Here is a 17,381-nt window from a genome sequence, read left to right as displayed (position 1 = left end):
GTCGTGGTGTGCGTGTGTGGTGACAGTAACGCCCCTGCGTGCGCAGCGCGGCCTGTGAGGAGCGCGTAGCAGAAGCCGCCGTGGCGGCCCAGGCGGAGCGCGAGGCGCTCGAGTTGTGAGCCAGTTGATAGGAAATACACTGGTTATTCGGGCAGTGATTCCTATAAACTTAAATGCCCAATGAAATATTCTGAAGTTTAAATTGCGTTAGATGAGCCTAATTAACTAGAAGTTTGCCTTTATTTTAGATAGTCTCATGTATATTTTATATTTAAAAAATAATTTCTTTTTCCACAGTCAGCCATTTAAGCCTTTGGTGTTTTTATTTTTGTTGTTTTTTGTTTTTGGATATATACTTTGAGGAAGGAATCTAGTATTATTTTGGAAGGGGTTTCCGTTTTCGACTTCTGATGATGAGGCATTTCAGACATACAGATAAAACAGAATAGCTTATTGAATTCTCCTAGGCCCATTACCCAGACTTAACCGTTAATGTTTTTTACCAGACTTACATCATCATTTTGTTAAAATATATCATGTAAGCTCGGGTATTATGACGTTTATACCTGATTTCTCTGTAGACAATAAGGAACTTTACCACATAGTTACAGTACCATCATCCACCTTTATTAGGTGGACTTTATTTACTAATTTAGAAATTTTATTAATTTAGAAATCTTTAATGATATCTAAGAAGAAATTCATATTCAGGCTTTCTCCAGTTGTCACCTAAAATAGCCTTAACAGCCATGGCTTGTTTGACAGAATACATTAAGGCTCTGCTGGTCCAGAAGAGTTCTGGGTCCTATATCACCCTCACTTTGGTTCTACATTCATTTAGCAGAGAGACCAGGCTGTGTGACCTGTGGAGGGTCCCGCCTTCTGGAATATTCTCTGATAATTGCTTCTAAGAAGTATCATTTCCAGGGCACCTGGGTGGCTCAATCAGTTAAGTGTCTGATTTCGGCTCCGGGCATGATCTCACAGTTCGTGAGTTCTAGCCTGGCGTCGGGCTCTGTGCTGACCGCTCCCAGCCTGGAACCCGCTTCAGATTCTGTGTCTCCCTCTCTCTCTGTCTCTCCTCCACTCATGCTCTGTTTCTGTCTCAATAATAAACTTAAAAAAAAAAAAAAAAACAAGTGTCATTTAACTTGTTACATGATGATCTCTTATTACGCGTATCTACCTGAGACTGCTGTGTGTAGGCACAGTGCTAGATGATGAAATGGCATGGACCTTACCCCTAGAGAACTCGGAATCTAACGTACAATCCTGTTAGATTCTTTTAAAATTTTACTATTAAAACCCAGTTTCATCATACTTCAAATAGAGGCTAGTTTTTCTTATTTGGTTGAACCAAAACTGGTGCTTATGATTATTTTTCAGATTTGAACACTGTACCCAAGAGCAGGCTATGTTAAAATGGTTAGATGTCATCCGGTTTACATGTGAATAATCCACTTCTATTTGTTTTGTGGATTACTATCATAATAAGCTGCCCAGTGTGATATCTGGGTATCCTGGGGTTCTGTGCTACTGTCAAATAGGACGATGTAGGGGCTCCTGGGGGGCTCAGTTAAACATCCAACTCTTGATCATGGCTCCGGTCATGATCTCCCGGTTCTTGAGATCAACCCCTGTGTCAGTCTCTGCACTGACAGCACGGAGTCAGCTTGGGATTCTCTTTTTCCTCTCTCTGCGCCACCCTTGTTCACGTGCATGTGCTCTCTCTCTTTCTCAAAATAAATAAATAAGCTTAAGAAAATTAGAATGATGTAGACCATCATTTATTTAAATGAAAAATTTGCAGCATATTAAATGAGCAGAGCACCTCTGTATGTCTTACATGCTGCGATCTAATTTTTATCTAAAAATAAAAATAATGCTTAGAAAAGGCCTGAAGGAATATACATTAAACCTTTAATGGTGATGATACCTGTGTGGTAGGATGCTGGTTAATGCTCATTTTACCTGAATCTGTTTATGAATTGTTCTACAGTAAGTGTAGATAATTTACACAACGACAGTAAATAAAGCAATGAGTTAGCTTGCCTGCACAGCATTGTAAAGTTACATAATGCCATAGAAGTGTACATTTAAAAATAGTTTTAAAGTGATAAACTGTGGAGCGCCTGGGTGGCTCAATCGGTTGAGCATCCAACGTCAGCTCAGGTCGTGATCTCAACAGTTCGTGAGTTTGAGCCCCGTGTCCGGCTCTGTGCTGACAGCTCAGAGCCTGGAGCCCGCTTTGGGTTCTGTGTCTCCCTCTCTCTTTCGCCACTTGTGCTCTGTGTGTGTCTTTCTCTCTAAAATGTAAACGTTAAAAAAAAAAAAATATCCACAATAGTATTATAGATGAGGGCTCAAAAATACACCCTCTTTACAAATATCATATGTTTGCACATATAGGAGGATTAGGAGGAACTTGACGGAGGAACAAGAGGGAGAAGCAGGGGGGAAATGGTGGGGGAAAGGGAGAGAGGCAAACCATGAGAGACTCTTGAATGCTGACAAAAACTGAGGACTGATGGATGTGGGGGGGAGGGGGGATGGGCATGAAGGAGGACACTTGTGGGGATGAGCACTGGGTGTTATATGGAAACCAACTTGACAATAAACTATTTGTAAAAAAAAAAATACAACCTCTTTATGGTCATTATAACTGACAGCATTATTTCATTATGCAATTTAATTACATAGAATCTATTATGCCTTTGTTTTCATGTTGCTTTTTAGAACTTATTTTTTTAATTACTATTTAAAGGGTTATAGAGATTGAAATAAAACCTAATCTTAATAAGTTCTGAACAAATGATATTAAAAACAGTTTTTGGGTATGTATTTTTTTGATTTGGCACATTACAATTCCTCTAATTGACTTCCAGGTTTACAAAGTGATTACAGCTTCAAATAAACTTGGGTGTCTGTGGTTCAGAATGTGTAAAAATAAGCAGAACACTTGAAATTTAGCTTATAGTTTAACTTGCTCAGGTGAATTCAACTGGTATAGCTAATTTAAGTACCAGCGTAACAAATGCTTTGCTCAAAAGTGTTATGGGTTATGATATGATAAAAGTTACCTGCCTGGCATTTTATATGAGAACACTTGCTTTTTTCTTGTGTGGTAAATGGCTCTAGAAAGCATAGCTCATCATTTGGTTAATAATGTTTTAGAATCGCTATTTGAAGCTTCTGCTTTTGATTTTCGAATTTTCACGTGGCCTACCTTGATTTGGGAACTTTTCCCCCCGTAATTAAAAGGAAAATATTCTTCTTTTTTTTTCTTAATTTTTTAATGTTTTACTTATTTCTGAGAGAGAGAGAGAAAGCGTGAGCAGGGAGAGGGTCAGAGAGAGAGGGAGAGAGGGAGACACAGAATCTGAAGCAGGCTCCAGGCTCTGAGCTGTCAGCACAGAGCCCGACGCAGGGCTTGAACCCATGAACCATGAGATGATGACCTGAGCCGAAGTCGGACACTTAACTGACTGAGCCACCCAGATGCCCCAAGGAGAATATTCTTCTCAAGAAGGATTAGCTAGTCTACTTATTAACCACCATTCCCTTTAAGAGTAAGATTCCCCTTTAAGAATGAGTTTTCAGACATGAACCATGTTCTGAAAACTCCCGTATTTTTCTTCATCGTATGGGGAGCTGCAGGATGTGCTCACGATTCCATATTTTGGCTAATATAAAAGAACCCCAGGCTCACTCATTTAAACATGGCAATTGAAAGTGTCAACGGTTTGGAATTCAGATTCAGCTCCTTGACTGCATCTGTGTATGTGCAGCAGTAAAGCCGAGAGGCCATCGAGGGCCCTCTTCCCGTGGACTGACGCAAGCACCGCTGGGATATCTTGGCCAGCTTTTGGTGGCTGCTTCTCTCTTTCACTGTCTCAATCTAATGAGTATTATTTAGAAATAGGATTCACTTGTAGAGTATTTCATATTGAAACATACAAAATACAGGTTTATTTCTGTTCTTACTGCTTATTCATAATGTTTTTGTTCAACTGGGCTTCAGAAGGTCCCGACTGAAATGTTTAGACCATTAGTGAAATGTTACTTTATAATGACATGTGTTGGAATGATTAGTAACAGAGTTTGGTATGCGTGATAGGTTGTAGACTTTCTTACTCATCTTTGTCAGTACACTGTGCCCAGAGTCTTACGTGGTGGCCGGCCCAGAATTGGTATAGGTCGTTGAGTCCATGAATATGTAGCACATTTAGTCAAAATAGCCAACTTGTGCGGAACTCTCAGGTCATTATGTTACTTTTTTAGTATTTTTCCCAAAGCATCCTCTATGTAAATACAAACATTTTACTCATTTCTAAGGAGTTCCTTTTCAGTGATCTGCTAGAGAATGGTAATTAAGCACTTGTTTATCACTTTTGTAAATTATAGTGATTGATAATCACTTAGAATCCCATATGTAATATTTTTTATTTATTAAAAAATTTTTTTTAATGTTTTTAAAAATTTATTTCTGAGAGACAGAGAGAGTGTGAGCAGGGGAGGGTCAGAGAGAGAGACACACACACACACGCAGAATCTGAAGCAGGCTCCAGGCTCTGAGCTAGCTGTCAGCACAGAGCCCGACGTGGGGCTCGAACCCACGAACCGTGAGATTGTGACATGAACCGAAGTCGGACGCTTAACTGACTGAGCCACCCAGGCACCCCTCCATATGTAATATTTTAAATACATTGTTAAATGATAGCATTGAGAAGTTTTTAAAAGTGTAGCCATTTATCTTCATTTTGGTATAGTGTTGAAAATATACTTCCTTTAAAGTCTTTCTTTAATTCCTGACAGTGCTTTTAAAGACAGAAAACCTGGGGGCTTGGAGGTGTGCTTTACATGGGTTCACAGCTCTGCTGGTGAGAGAGGCTGGATTCGAGTCTAACACTCTGATTTAAAAAGCTTTTTTTAATGTTTTTTATTTACTTTTGAGAGAGAAAGAGACCGAGCACAAGTGCGGGAGGGGCAGAGAGAGAGGGAGACACAGAATCCGAAATAGGCTCCAGGCTCTGAGCTAGCTGTCAGCACAGAGCCCGTCGCGGGGCTCGAACCCACAAACCGTGAGATCATGACCTGAGCCGAAGTCAGACGCTTGACCGACTGAGCCCCCCAGGCGCCCCTGACACTCAAAGTCTGCTCTCTTGGTCACCTTAACATCACCACAGGCGTGACCTGAAGTAACTGAAGCGTAGGTGAACTTGGATTGGGCACTTTTTCTTCCCTTATCTGTTCTTCCAGTTTCTGCTTCTGATAGTCCATAGAGTTGACTCCTGGGTATTTCTGTCAGGCCTGCCCATCTTGTGTCTGTCCTCTGTTCATTACTTTAAATGCCACTCAGTCAGTTGTTCAGTCATGAGGTATGTGCTGTGTCCCCCTACGTGCTGTCGTGCCTCAGGTGCTGTGGGGGAGGGTCTGCACATAATTCCTAACTTAAGTTAATTACTAGGGTGTCACTTGAACTGTATAAACACTGACTGGAAACTTAAATAGGAATTTTGTGAGGCAGGAAACGGGAAGAACAGTGGTCTTCACAGAGAATCAGATTGGGTCTGTGCTTCATGGTTGTAAATGTACACTACACCTATTTATAGTATTTATAGCACAGTATTTTAGAACTTTAAAATTTAAAATATAAATTGATATTCTGTATTTGGTGTTTTTAACATTCATATTTCAAAAAGTATGTGACATCGCTGTACAGTATTTAACCTTGATAACAGAGTTTATGAACTGTCGATTCTACCACCTTTCCATTATTTTACACTCCACCAGGCTCTCGTCTTCCTCCTTATCCATTTTGAATCCATCAGTTGATTATCTAAATCAGGTGTATGCTTCTTGCTTTGCCAAACTTACTTGGTTAAATTACATCTCTGCTGAAACCCAGCCCTCTTATGACCAGCCGCACCCATGTAGCTGAATACATCTGGGAGAAGTACACAAGCGTGAGAATTCCTGATCGTGAAATTCCTGCGGGCCCCGCAGGCTGCCCTGCTCTCATGTTACATTTCCCTAGTCTGTTCGCTTCCATTCTCCTTGAGGGCTCTTAACGTCCCTACTCTCTTCTCAAAGCCCCAGTGCATCTTCTTCCAACCTGACTCTTTTGCTATACAGTTTTTAAATGTTTATATTTTTTTGAGCTAGAGAGAGAGACACAGCACGAGCAGGGGGAGAGCAGAGAGAGAGGGAGACACAGATTCTGAAGCAGGCTCCAGGCTCTGAGCTGTCAGCACAGAGCCCAATGCGGGGCTCGAACCCACACACCGTGAGATTATGACCTGAGCCAAAGTTGGACGCTTAACCGACTGAGCCACCCAGGGGCCCCTTCCAACCTGATTCTTAAAAGATGGCTTTATACCCCAATTCACTGGAAACATAGAAGCAGTAAGAAAATCCTTTCTACCAGCTCCTATTTGCATGCATGCTCTTGATTGCTTTGGGGCCCCTTTATCTTCATGTCTTATTCTCTCACTTAACACTCTGTTCCTGACTAGAGCCAGCTCTCTACTTGTCTAGCAAATCCCATCCCTTCTTACCTGTGTAAGGAAGTTCCTCCAGAAACATACTCCTCTTTCTTGCGTCATCAAAACTACCTTCTGGTTGGATCACTACTGTCAGAATTCATCCAGCTTGGACAATATTTGCTAAGTGTATTATATGGCAAAAAATAGACAGTGTTTAGGCACAGATGGGCACAGTTCTAGGTGCTAAGAGTCTGTCAGTGCTGCTTACATTCTTGTTGGGGAGACAGACAGTAAACAAAAAAGATACTAAGCCATTTGATATGTTTGAGGGTGATAACGTGGTATGTGAAGTGAAAAAGAACATGTAAGGGGTTGGGGAGTCCTGGGTGAGGGGTGCATATCACAGTATTTAGCAGCATGGTCGCGTGAAAGTGAGATCTGATCTGAGACTTGGAGGTGGTGGGGGGCCACTGTGGGCCGTATGAGGGGCCAGAATGCCAGGCAGAGAGCACATCTAGACAGAAGGCTGGGAGAGAGGGTGTAGCGCCTATCTGAGGAAGCGCGCCAAAGCCAGGATGGCCTGGGAGAGAATTCTGCAGGGCGGGGAGGTCAGAAACTTAAGCGGGCGGTGGAAGACGCAGATCACACAGGACCCTGGTTGATCATGTGAAGGCCTTTGTCTTCTATTCTTAGTGAATCGGAAGTATTGCAGAATTTATTCTTGCGGACGATCATGTTAAGATCTCTGGCTGTTCGCGTTGAGAACAGACTGCAGCAAGGGGCAGAAAGAGCTACTCTAGGGTTTTGGGCGTGTTCACGTGAAAGATGATGGCTTGTCTCCATACAGTGGAAGGGGTGAGAAGTGATCCTAGATGCATTTCGAAAGCAGAGCCAACAGGATATCCAGGATGAGATATGAGGAAAGAGAGGCGGACTTCAGGGTGATTCCAGGGCTTGTGACCCCCACACTTAAGAGGATGGAGGTGCCGTCGTCTGAGCTGGAGAGAGCTAGAGCGGAGGGTGGCAGAGGGGCAAGGGGAGGGACCATTGGCTCACTTTTGGATGAGTTCGGATGTCTTTTTCTGTTAGTTTTTATTTAAATTCCAGTTAGTTAACATACAGTGAAATATTAATTTCAGGTGTACAAAATAGTGATTCACCCTGTGCTCATCTGACCGGTGCCGAGTTCGGATGTCTTTTAGAATACGGTTTCTACTTTCAGTAACGGATCTAGCCATTACTTTCTGAGTAGGAAGAACTGGTTTTCTGGCCCCTGGGGAGGTTGAGGCATTTGGCAGTGAGAGTCCAAAGTAGGACTGCATCGCTGGAAAAGTCATGTCCTGGCAAATACTACCAGTATCAAAGAGGAGCACCCCATGATGTGAGTGGATGGTGGAAAAATTAGCAAAGCCAGGAGGAGGAACAGAATCAGGAGAAGAGAGAGTAGATGTTAGGTGTGGTACCAGGAATCCAACCAGGTAGATCAATCCACTATAGAATTAATCACGGGTGTCACGAAATACAGATCCAAGGTAGAAAGAAGTTTGGACGTTTAGATCAGTAAACCAAGAGATGATGGCCGAAACCGTGAAATCATCTTCGACATGAGAAGAAAACTAAGCAGAGACCCCTGGGTGAATAATCTTTTTGGGTATACGGAGTCAATAAAGAGCTGGTCCAATGTGGTCAATGACTTGAGTGCTATAAAGACAGAGATGGAGGTCAGTAGTTGCTAATGACGGAGGGACGACAGAACAGATAAACACTGAGAAAACACAGTTGACTTTGTCAGCTGTGGGGCTGCGGGGAAATTGTTTCTTTCTAAAGAGCAGTGTCAGTAAACAACCCTACCCTACTCTGTCTTGTTGGCCGCTATCGCATATCCTTACAGTACAGCTCAGTGTATATACACCTGTTAATGATAGCTGACATATATTGACAACATATTGTGTGTTACGTGCTATCCTCCATGTTCTCCTGACTTATTACTAATCCCCACAGCAGTTTTAAGATGTAGATACTTCTTGTTTCCCCTTTGATACTTGAAGACCAGAAAGGTTAATTAACTTGTTCAAGGTTACATAGTTAATGGTAGGAAAAGAAACTGAGTCCAGGAATACTGGTCTTAGAATCCACACCTTTAGCCACTACAAAATGCTCCTCCTCTTCTTGGAAGTCTTCTGAGATATTCCCTGACTTAATTTATACGAACTGGCTCTATGGGCTATGTTTACGAAGAGTTTTAGGTGGTATATACTGTCAAAAGGCTTATAATCTGGAGGATGAAGGATACCTTCTTAAATGATAAATTTAAGATAGGTCTATACTGAGTGAAAAAATGAGAGATGCAATAATAAGTAATAGGGAGAGGTGAATGTTGGGTTTAAGACCAGGTTGATATAAAAGGCTTCATGGAATGAGTGGGATTGGATCTGGACCTTTCAACTGTAAGTGACTGCAACATGGGTAGGGGTGAAATCAGCGGCCAGCCTTCCAGATCGTGAGAACGGCCGGGGCACAGTTACAGAGACAGGACAGAGCGAGATGTGTTTGGGGAAAGTTAAGTAGTCCATTTTGGCTGGTTAATGGAGCACGTGGCCAGAATGGATGACGGACTGGGGATACTGAGGTCAGGGCGTGAGCTACGCTGACCGGAGATCCCTGGAAAGCGGAGAGGCTGCCTAGAGTAGAACTCTGTAGTTCTCGACGCTTTACTTCCTGGTTTAAATGTTAAGTATATTCAAAGAGACATTTTATGTCATTTCTAGAATGCCAGTTAATGAAAACAGAACGACCAAAGCCAAACACATTTATTATCAGATGTCTTCAGTGGACCACTGTTATAGAAAGAACGTTTCATGTAGACACTCCAGAGGAAAGGTAAGAAATTCGTTTTTCCTATTTTGTGAAAAAGCTGCAATCGATATAAAGATCTCTGTGTGTCTGACTTCACCATTTGTAAATATATGTGCACATATTTGTAAAGTCTGATAGTCCCTTAAAAATTCTGTTTCTGGTGTAACCAGTGAGTAACAGAGGCTTGGCAACACCCTAAGTCAGAGCCTCTGGGACTGCTGTGAGATCCAGCTTCTTAGCAAAACACAGTACTTTCAACAATTAAAATGCAAGTTAAAAAATTTTTATAACCAAACTATCACTTCAATAGTGGTAGAATTGTGTCCATATTTGGAATCCTGAGCCTGCTAACAGCAGAAGGTTTCAAGTGGCATGACGTTTTGCTGTGGCTGTGCCGGGAGTGTGACACTGAGAAGGATCCCGAGACTGGGGCTGAGCTTGAGAAGAAGAGGCCAGGATGGATTGGCACGGGCCGTCCTGGTTGTGCAAGAGGAGAGCAGTGGCTTCTCANGGTCCAACAGCCACAACCACAAAGTCATTCCCTTGCACAGAGGTTATCATAGTTGATCCACATCAGCAACTCTGAAGTTAAATGTTATTCGCCCTGTTTTCCCAGTGAGTAAATCAGGCCTTAAGAGACTTGTCTAAGATTTAAAACAAAAAACGAAACCAGCCTCCCCCAAGACCTAATAAACAGTAAAGTATTATTTTAATAATACCCTTTTGATCAATAAACAGTAAATGGTAATGTGTGATTACTTTAGAAAAGAAAGAAACATGGAAGCAGACTAGAAATCACTCATAATTTTATACCCAGAGTTACAGATGGATAATACTTTCTTCCTGGCTCTTCCAGTATACATACAGTTTGGTGTCTTTTCTCCCCTGTCCACCTGGTCTTCCTTGAGCATTTCTAGATGAAGTCCTCAGTTTGCTTCTGCTTCTGCTCATAACCATGACTGAGCTAATTCCCATTTATCTGTCAGATCTGAGCTTAAGATAACACGTTTCCTACAAAACCTTGGAGTCTTGTCGACGAGGCAGCCCCTCTTCTGTATACTACGTATCTCCCTACAACCTTTATGTCTGGTGTATCACCACTGTAATCTCCGTTTGCTTTTCCCACTGGACTACGAGCTTCTTGATTAGCAAAGATCTTATCTTCCTTGCTCAGTATTCTATCTTTACAGCACAGTCCGGGATCTGACGTAGTGTTTGTTGACTGGCTGAATGAATGGCACTTTTCCCATGTCACTGTATATTCTTTGAAAATATGATTCTTAGTGGATTTATAACATCCCATTGAAGCATGATTAATTTTGCCATTTATGTTTTTGCAAAGCTGGATTTACACCATATCTTAAGACTTCAAAATAGTTCCTGCAATTATATCACACTACTTTTCTGAACAATCAGTTTTTATTTGCATTTGTGACTAGAAGAAGGCGGTTTTAGTAAAAAGAAAAACAGCATATTTAGATTTACCATTGGAGTGTGTTTTTCTATATTCATCTCGAATCTGGTGTCTGGAGATTTTATACGACTTTAATGTTAATGAAGACTTAGAAAGATGTAGTGAGAAGTAGAAAAGCTATGTATTTTCTGTGTTCCGTCTGCCAGTCTAAAATCCATCCTTGCTGTAAATGAAATATGTATCTCTAATCTGTGTAAAAAAATGTATCTGTTTTATTGCATGATGGAAGTGTGGAATCCTATTTTTTTCCCCCAAATGATGAGACCACTGTTTCAGCTCTCTTCTTTTCTCCATTTCTTTTCATTGAATAATCCATTCTGCCCTCACTCATTGTGGATGGCATATATACAGAAATATTTGTATTTTTAGGTTTTTTCTACCCCCCCGCTTTGATTTCTGTCATTCTAGCACTAAGACCACATGGTTTTAATTACAGAGGCCCTATAAAGCTTTTAACTTTTAATGGAAAGAAAAGGCCATAAGTAGCAGTAAGAAAATTAAGAAAAACAATTCCATGGAAAAGGAAAGATATAGTAAAGCAAGGCTTCCGTTATTGCTGTTTTATTTTTTTTCTCAAAATGTTCTTAGTTTTTGCAGGCATAGCATCTGCAGATAATAGTAATTTTATCTCTTCCTTTCTGAAAGAACTTTTTTTGTTTTTATTGTTTATTTTATTTAAAAAAGTTTTTTTTAAACATTTATTCATTTTTGAGAGACTGAGAGAGACCGGGCACAGTTGGGGGAGGGGCAGAGAGAGAGGGAGACAGAATCGGAAGCAGGTTCCAGGCTCTGAGCTGTCAGCACAGAGCCTGACGCGGGGCTCGAACTGCTGAACTGGGAGATCATGACTTGAGCCAAAGTTGGACGTTCAACCGACTGAGCCACCCAGGCGCCCCCCTACTTTTTTGTTTTTAAGAACATTTTTTTTTTTTTTTAAATTTCTAGGAGACAGAGAGAGGGAGACAGAATCGGAAGCAGGTACCAGGCTCTGAGCTGTCAGCCCAGAGCCTGACGCGGGGCTCGAACCCACGAACCGCGGGATCATGACCTAAGCGAAAGTCGGACGCTTAACCGACTAAGCCACCCAGGCGCCCCCCTACTTTTTTGTTTTTAAACCGTATTTAATCATTTTCACGATAGCAGATACATTTGTTTTTTCTTTGGTTTTAATGAATGTACATCATTCGTTGTTAAATGTGATTTTTCGTATATAATTTATTCTGTCATGCCAGAGCATCCGCTTTACAGACCCAGATAGTTTTCCTTCCTTAGAGCTAATCGCTCTCATTATCGCCATGATGGCCCTACTGCATGCGCGCCCACAGGTTCATGTTCGTGTGCGCACGGACACCCCGTTGTGTTACAGGCGTGGTGACATATCCTTGTAGTTTCCCAACTGCTGAGCACACAGTGGGCTCTCACATTCCCGTGGCTCTTTCTGGCTCTCTCGCCCCCGCGCCAGAAGTCCCTTCCCTTGCTGGTTTCTTTCTGTGCTGGCTCATCTTGTATGTCTCTGTTTACAAATCACTCCTCTTCTTTTGTCCCCACTCGAAACTTAACGGTGTTTTTCTTAGAAAACCGCTGTTCTTAGTGCATACTTGTTATCATTTTACCTACAACGCTTTGTTAAACTTCCTCACAATACCAGGGTTTCCCCATTACCCTAATTCATACGACTCCATGGCTTATTTGAGCCTTAGTAGCATACCTGTATTAGATGTTTTAATTAAATGTTTATTTTTAAATAAACGATCAGCTTGTGAACATTGTTTAGTTTTCATATTAAGTAGTGTATTACATTAAAGTAAGAAGATAAGTTTACTTGCTTCATTGGAGTCTGCATTCTGTTTTCCAAATTAAGGAAGTACGTTTTCTGACATTACTTAGAAATTAGAAGATCCGTGCTTTCTTTCATTAGTGTGATATTTGGGCCCAGTACTGTTTTGCAGTGCATACATATATATTTAAATTATGGTGAATGAGGTAATTTAGGTCAGTGGTCCACCTAAGAACTCCTAGGAAAGGTGGACAAAATGTTTTAAAACAAAACAAAACAAAAGGCATATAAGAGCCAATTAGGCTGTGAAGAATTATGGGATCAAAGCTTTATGGAGAAGTGTAACCCAGAGAGATTAGCCCACTTTTTTTACTGCGGTTGCCTGCTAATTCTAGAAGTGTCTGAGATGTTAATATTTGGAGTAGGCGTCAAATCTAGGAGTCATATTCTGGAATCCAGGGCCTACCAAAGAGGGGTCATGTACCTCAATACTTAGTAGGCTGGCACCAGAAGAAAGGATAAACTGGATTTAGATTTACCTTTTAAAGATTGAAGTCTAGCTTTCAATTATTCCAGGTCTTAAATTTGGTTAACATGATCCGCTTTCACTAGTCTCCTAGGAACCTTTTAAAAAGCAAATATAACTACTCTCAGACTATTTACATTTTAATATACATTGTTCGAATTACATTAAAAAAGTAAACAAGGACACAAAGATTCACAAACCACAGAGACGAAACAGACAACTGCATCAGATTCATAGGTGCTCTAGACAATGGGGTTATCAGACAGAAATTAAAAGAACTCTGTATTAGTACTTTCAAGGAAATCAACATTAAGGCTGGGAAATTCAGAGAGCTAGAAGTTATAAAAAAGAATAAAATGGGAATTCTAAAATCAAAAAGTAAGATACTTAAAATTCTTTGTGCTGGTGGATGGTTTCAACAGTGGATTAGGCCTAACATTGGGGAAAATTAGGAACTCAAATCTAGGTTATAACAATATTCCAGCATGAAAAGGATAGAGAATAAAATTAAGTCAGAGTGGAATGTAAGACAAAAGGAATGCAGTGAGAAGGTCTTAATGTTTACGTAAGTGGAGTCTCGAAAAAGAAGAATAAAGAATGGGACACAAAGTCTTTGAAGAGATAGTTGCTGAAAAATTTCTAAAATGGCTGAAGATACCAAACCACACATTGAAGAAGACCAGTAAAGCCCATGCAGGAACAAATACAGAGAAAACCTGCTGAGTCCCGTTAGACTTTAGAAAACAAAGACAATTAGAAAATCCTCAAAGCAGATGGAGAGAAAAGATAATTTACCTTCAAAGGAGCATCAGTTAGACTAAAAGGTGATAGAAGTAGAGATAGTTGACCTGGAATGTATGGGATAGAATGATAACTGGAGATAATGGAATGATATTCCCAAAGTGCTCAAAGAAAATAAGTGCCAATGAGCAAAAATACATTCCGGAAATGAAAGGAAGATGAAAATCTTTCAGTCAAATACTTTAGTAAGTTCAGTCAAGAAGTGATAGAATTCCTCACCAGCAGACTTGCAGAAAAGGAAATACAATGGAGTATTCTTCATACACAATAAAAATAATCCCAGATGGGAGAAGAGGATACAGGAAGGAATGAGAAACAAAATGGTAAGTAAGCTGATAAAACCAAAGGAATAGTGATCTTATGAATAATAATATTTTGTGGTTTAATTGTATAAAGAATAAAAAATCTGAAGTAATAAGATACAAATTGAGGTTGAGGGAAAAATGGAGTTAGCATCTTATGTCATTGCATTTTCTTAGAAGACTTAAAAGTATGAACACGTTTGCTTTATTAGATTTTGCCAAGTTGAGAATGAATGTTACAATTTCAAGAATAATTGCTAAAAGGAAAGCAAGCATCTGATGACTGCAATGCTAATATGAGGAGAAATAGCATCATAAAAAATTAATCCAGAGTACATTATGTAGGTACACAGGCATGTGTAACGTTAATGCTGTATAGAAAAATCATATTTAAAAAATGGTTGAGAATCCAACAGGAAAATTGAAATGGAATCGTGAAAAAATTTAAAATAATGAAACAAAAATAGGCAGGGAAAAAGAAGGGAGACACGTAGGAAACAGTAAAATGGTAGACTTGCATGTAAGCATATAAATTATTGCATTAGATATTAATGGGTTAAGCACCAGTTAAAAGGCAGAGAGTTTCAGAATTTAAAAATATGAAGACCACTTAACGTGCTATCTGTAAGAAATGAACTTTAAGTATAAAGACAGAGCTAAGTTGAAAATAGGGACACCTGGGTGACTCTGTTGGTTGAGTATCTGATTCTTCACCTCAGGTCATGATCTCACAGTTCATAGGTTGAGCTCCACATCAGGTTTTACACTGATGGTGTGGAGCCTGCTTGGGATTCTGTCTCTCTCCCTCGCTCTCTCTGCTGACGTGTGTGCACTCTCTCTCTCTCAAAATAAGCAAACTAAAAAGAAAAGACATAGCTAAGTTGAAAATAAGTGGATTATACGTCTTAAAAATCATTGGGTCGGGGCGCCTGGGTGGCTTAGTCGGTTAAGCGTCCGACTTTCGCTTGGGTCATGATCTCACGGTTCGTGGGTTCGAGCCCCGCATTGGGCTCTGTACTGACTGCCAGCTCAGAGCCTGGAGCCAATTTCAGAGTCTGTATCTCCCTCTCTCTCTGACCCTCCCCTGCTCACACTGTCTCTCTCTCTCTCTCTCTCTCCTAGAAATAAATAAAAAAATATTAAAAAAAAAATCATTGGGTCAAAAACAAAATTCATAGCAGCCATTAGAAAATTGTTTTTAAATGAATGATTATGAAAACAAAGCATATAAAAATTTGTGGGATGTAGCTAAATGAGTTTTTAGAGGGAAATTTATAACATTAAATGCCTATACTTGAAAAGAACAAAGCTAGGCCAATAACCTAAGCTTCTTTTTTAAGAAACTAGAAAAGTAAACCCAAACTAAACATCAAAGGAAACAGTAGAGGTCAGAAATCAGTGAAATAGAAAACAAAAATAAAAATCAATAAACCAAAGCGTCCAACTTCGGCTCAGGTCACAGTCTCACGGTTTGTGAGTTCGAACCCCGCATCAGGCTCTGTGCTCACAGCTAGCTCAGAGCCTGGAGCCTGTTTCAGATTTTGTATCTCTCTCTGTGACCCTCCCCTGCTCATGCTGTCTCTCTCTGTCTCTCTCTTAGAAATAAATAAAACATTTTAAAATTTAAAAAAAAAAATCCATGAACCAAAGATAATTCTTTGGGGAAAAAACCTAAAAGAATTAAAAATATCTTGGAAGATTGTTAAAGAGAGAGAGAGAAGACACAAATTACCAGTATCAACCCAAGAAAATGTTAGAAAACTTGAATAGCCAATATCCATGAACAGAATTGAGTTAATAACTTAAACTCCTTTCCTCAGAGAAAACTCCCACGTCCAGATGGTTCACTGGTGAATTCTATCAAACATGTAAAGAAATCTTTATTACCAGTCCTACACAATCTATTTCAGAAAATAACGGAGAGGAGAACACTTTCCAACTTTTATTATGAGGTCACCCGTATTTCAAAAACCAGGCAAAGTCATCATAAGGAGATAGAACTATAGTCTAATATACTTGTGAATATCAGTGCAAAATTTCTTAACAAAAGTTTGATAAATCAAATTCAGAAAATATGGAAAAAGAATAATACATCATGACCAAATAGAGTTTATCCAAGAACTCAGTTGCGTTTTCTGAAGGCAGTCAACTAAATTCACTGTATTAGTAGAATAGAGTAGAAAAACTACATGGTCATCTCAACAGATACAGAAAAAGCATTTGCCAAAATTCTATACCCTTTTATAACTAAAACACTCAGCTGGCAAGGAATAGAAGGGAACTGATTCAACTTCATTAAGGATATCTATCAAAAACCTGCAGCTTATATAGTACTCAAAGATACAAGCTTTATTGCTTTGTCTCTAAGATCTGGCACACATTAAAAATGTCTCTTCTCACCATTTTTAGTTAACATTGTAATGATGGTCTGACGTAAGGCTAGAAAAATAAGTAAAAGGCAAATAGATTGTAAAAGAAGTAAAACTGCCCTTATTTGTAGACATGTTCACATGTGTAAAAAGTCCAGAAAAATGAAAGGTATTAGAACTGATACGTCAACTTAGTGAGGCTTTGGGGTACAAGGTCAGCATATAGAAGCCAACTTTATTTGTGAGTGCTGCCAAGAAAAATTAGAAAATTAAATTAAAAAAAAATCTCCACAATAGAATAAAGTATAGGTAACTCAGAAAGAGGTCTGAAGAAAGTGAAGAATGTTGCCAAAGAAAGAATCGTCCTGAGGAAACAATTCAACCTATTTCATTTAAGGAAGATGGAGGAGTAGGGAGATCTAGAGATCACCTCTACTCACGGGCACACCAGCGCCGCAGTTGTATGTAGTACAACTCGCTTTGGGAAAAACCTGAAGACTAGCAGAGCAGCTCTTCACAGCTAAAGTTATATTTTAAATACCACCTAGAAAGGACTAGGAGTTATGGAGACAAAGTTGGGACCCAAACCCCAGACACCCTGACCCACAGCAAGAGGGCTCGGTGCAGAGGCCCTCTGGGAGCACATATATTGGGCACCCCGAACCCCGGGGAGCTGCACTGGGAAGGCAGGTCTCCGTAGCCTCTGGCACTGAACATCAGTGGGGCTTAACTCAAGAGCTTTAAAAGTTAGTGGGTGTTAATTCCAGGAACGTTGGAGGACCATAGGTAAC

The 17,381-nt window shown here is 40.2% G+C and overlaps 1 protein-coding gene across 1 annotated transcript in view; it reads left to right on the top strand.

Annotated features, from left to right (window-relative positions):
- The window catches only part of AKT3 (AKT serine/threonine kinase 3), a 288,804-nt gene that overhangs the window by 139,315 nt on the left and 132,108 nt on the right, over positions 1-17,381 (top strand). Inside the window, exon 3 of the mRNA XM_077761823.1 lies at positions 9,254-9,365. Coding sequence (XP_077617949.1) covers positions 9,254-9,365 — 112 coding nt within the window. The remainder of the gene's footprint in view (positions 1-9,253; positions 9,366-17,381) is intronic.

This window comes from Crocuta crocuta, unplaced genomic scaffold (genome assembly GCF_008692635.1).
Source record: "Crocuta crocuta isolate KB4526 unplaced genomic scaffold, BGI_CrCroc_1.0 scaffold243, whole genome shotgun sequence".
In the NCBI taxonomy this organism is placed as follows: domain Eukaryota; kingdom Metazoa; phylum Chordata; class Mammalia; order Carnivora; family Hyaenidae; genus Crocuta; species Crocuta crocuta.
Note: the sequence above shows the minus strand (reverse complement) of the source record. Positions and strands in the feature narration are given on the sequence as shown.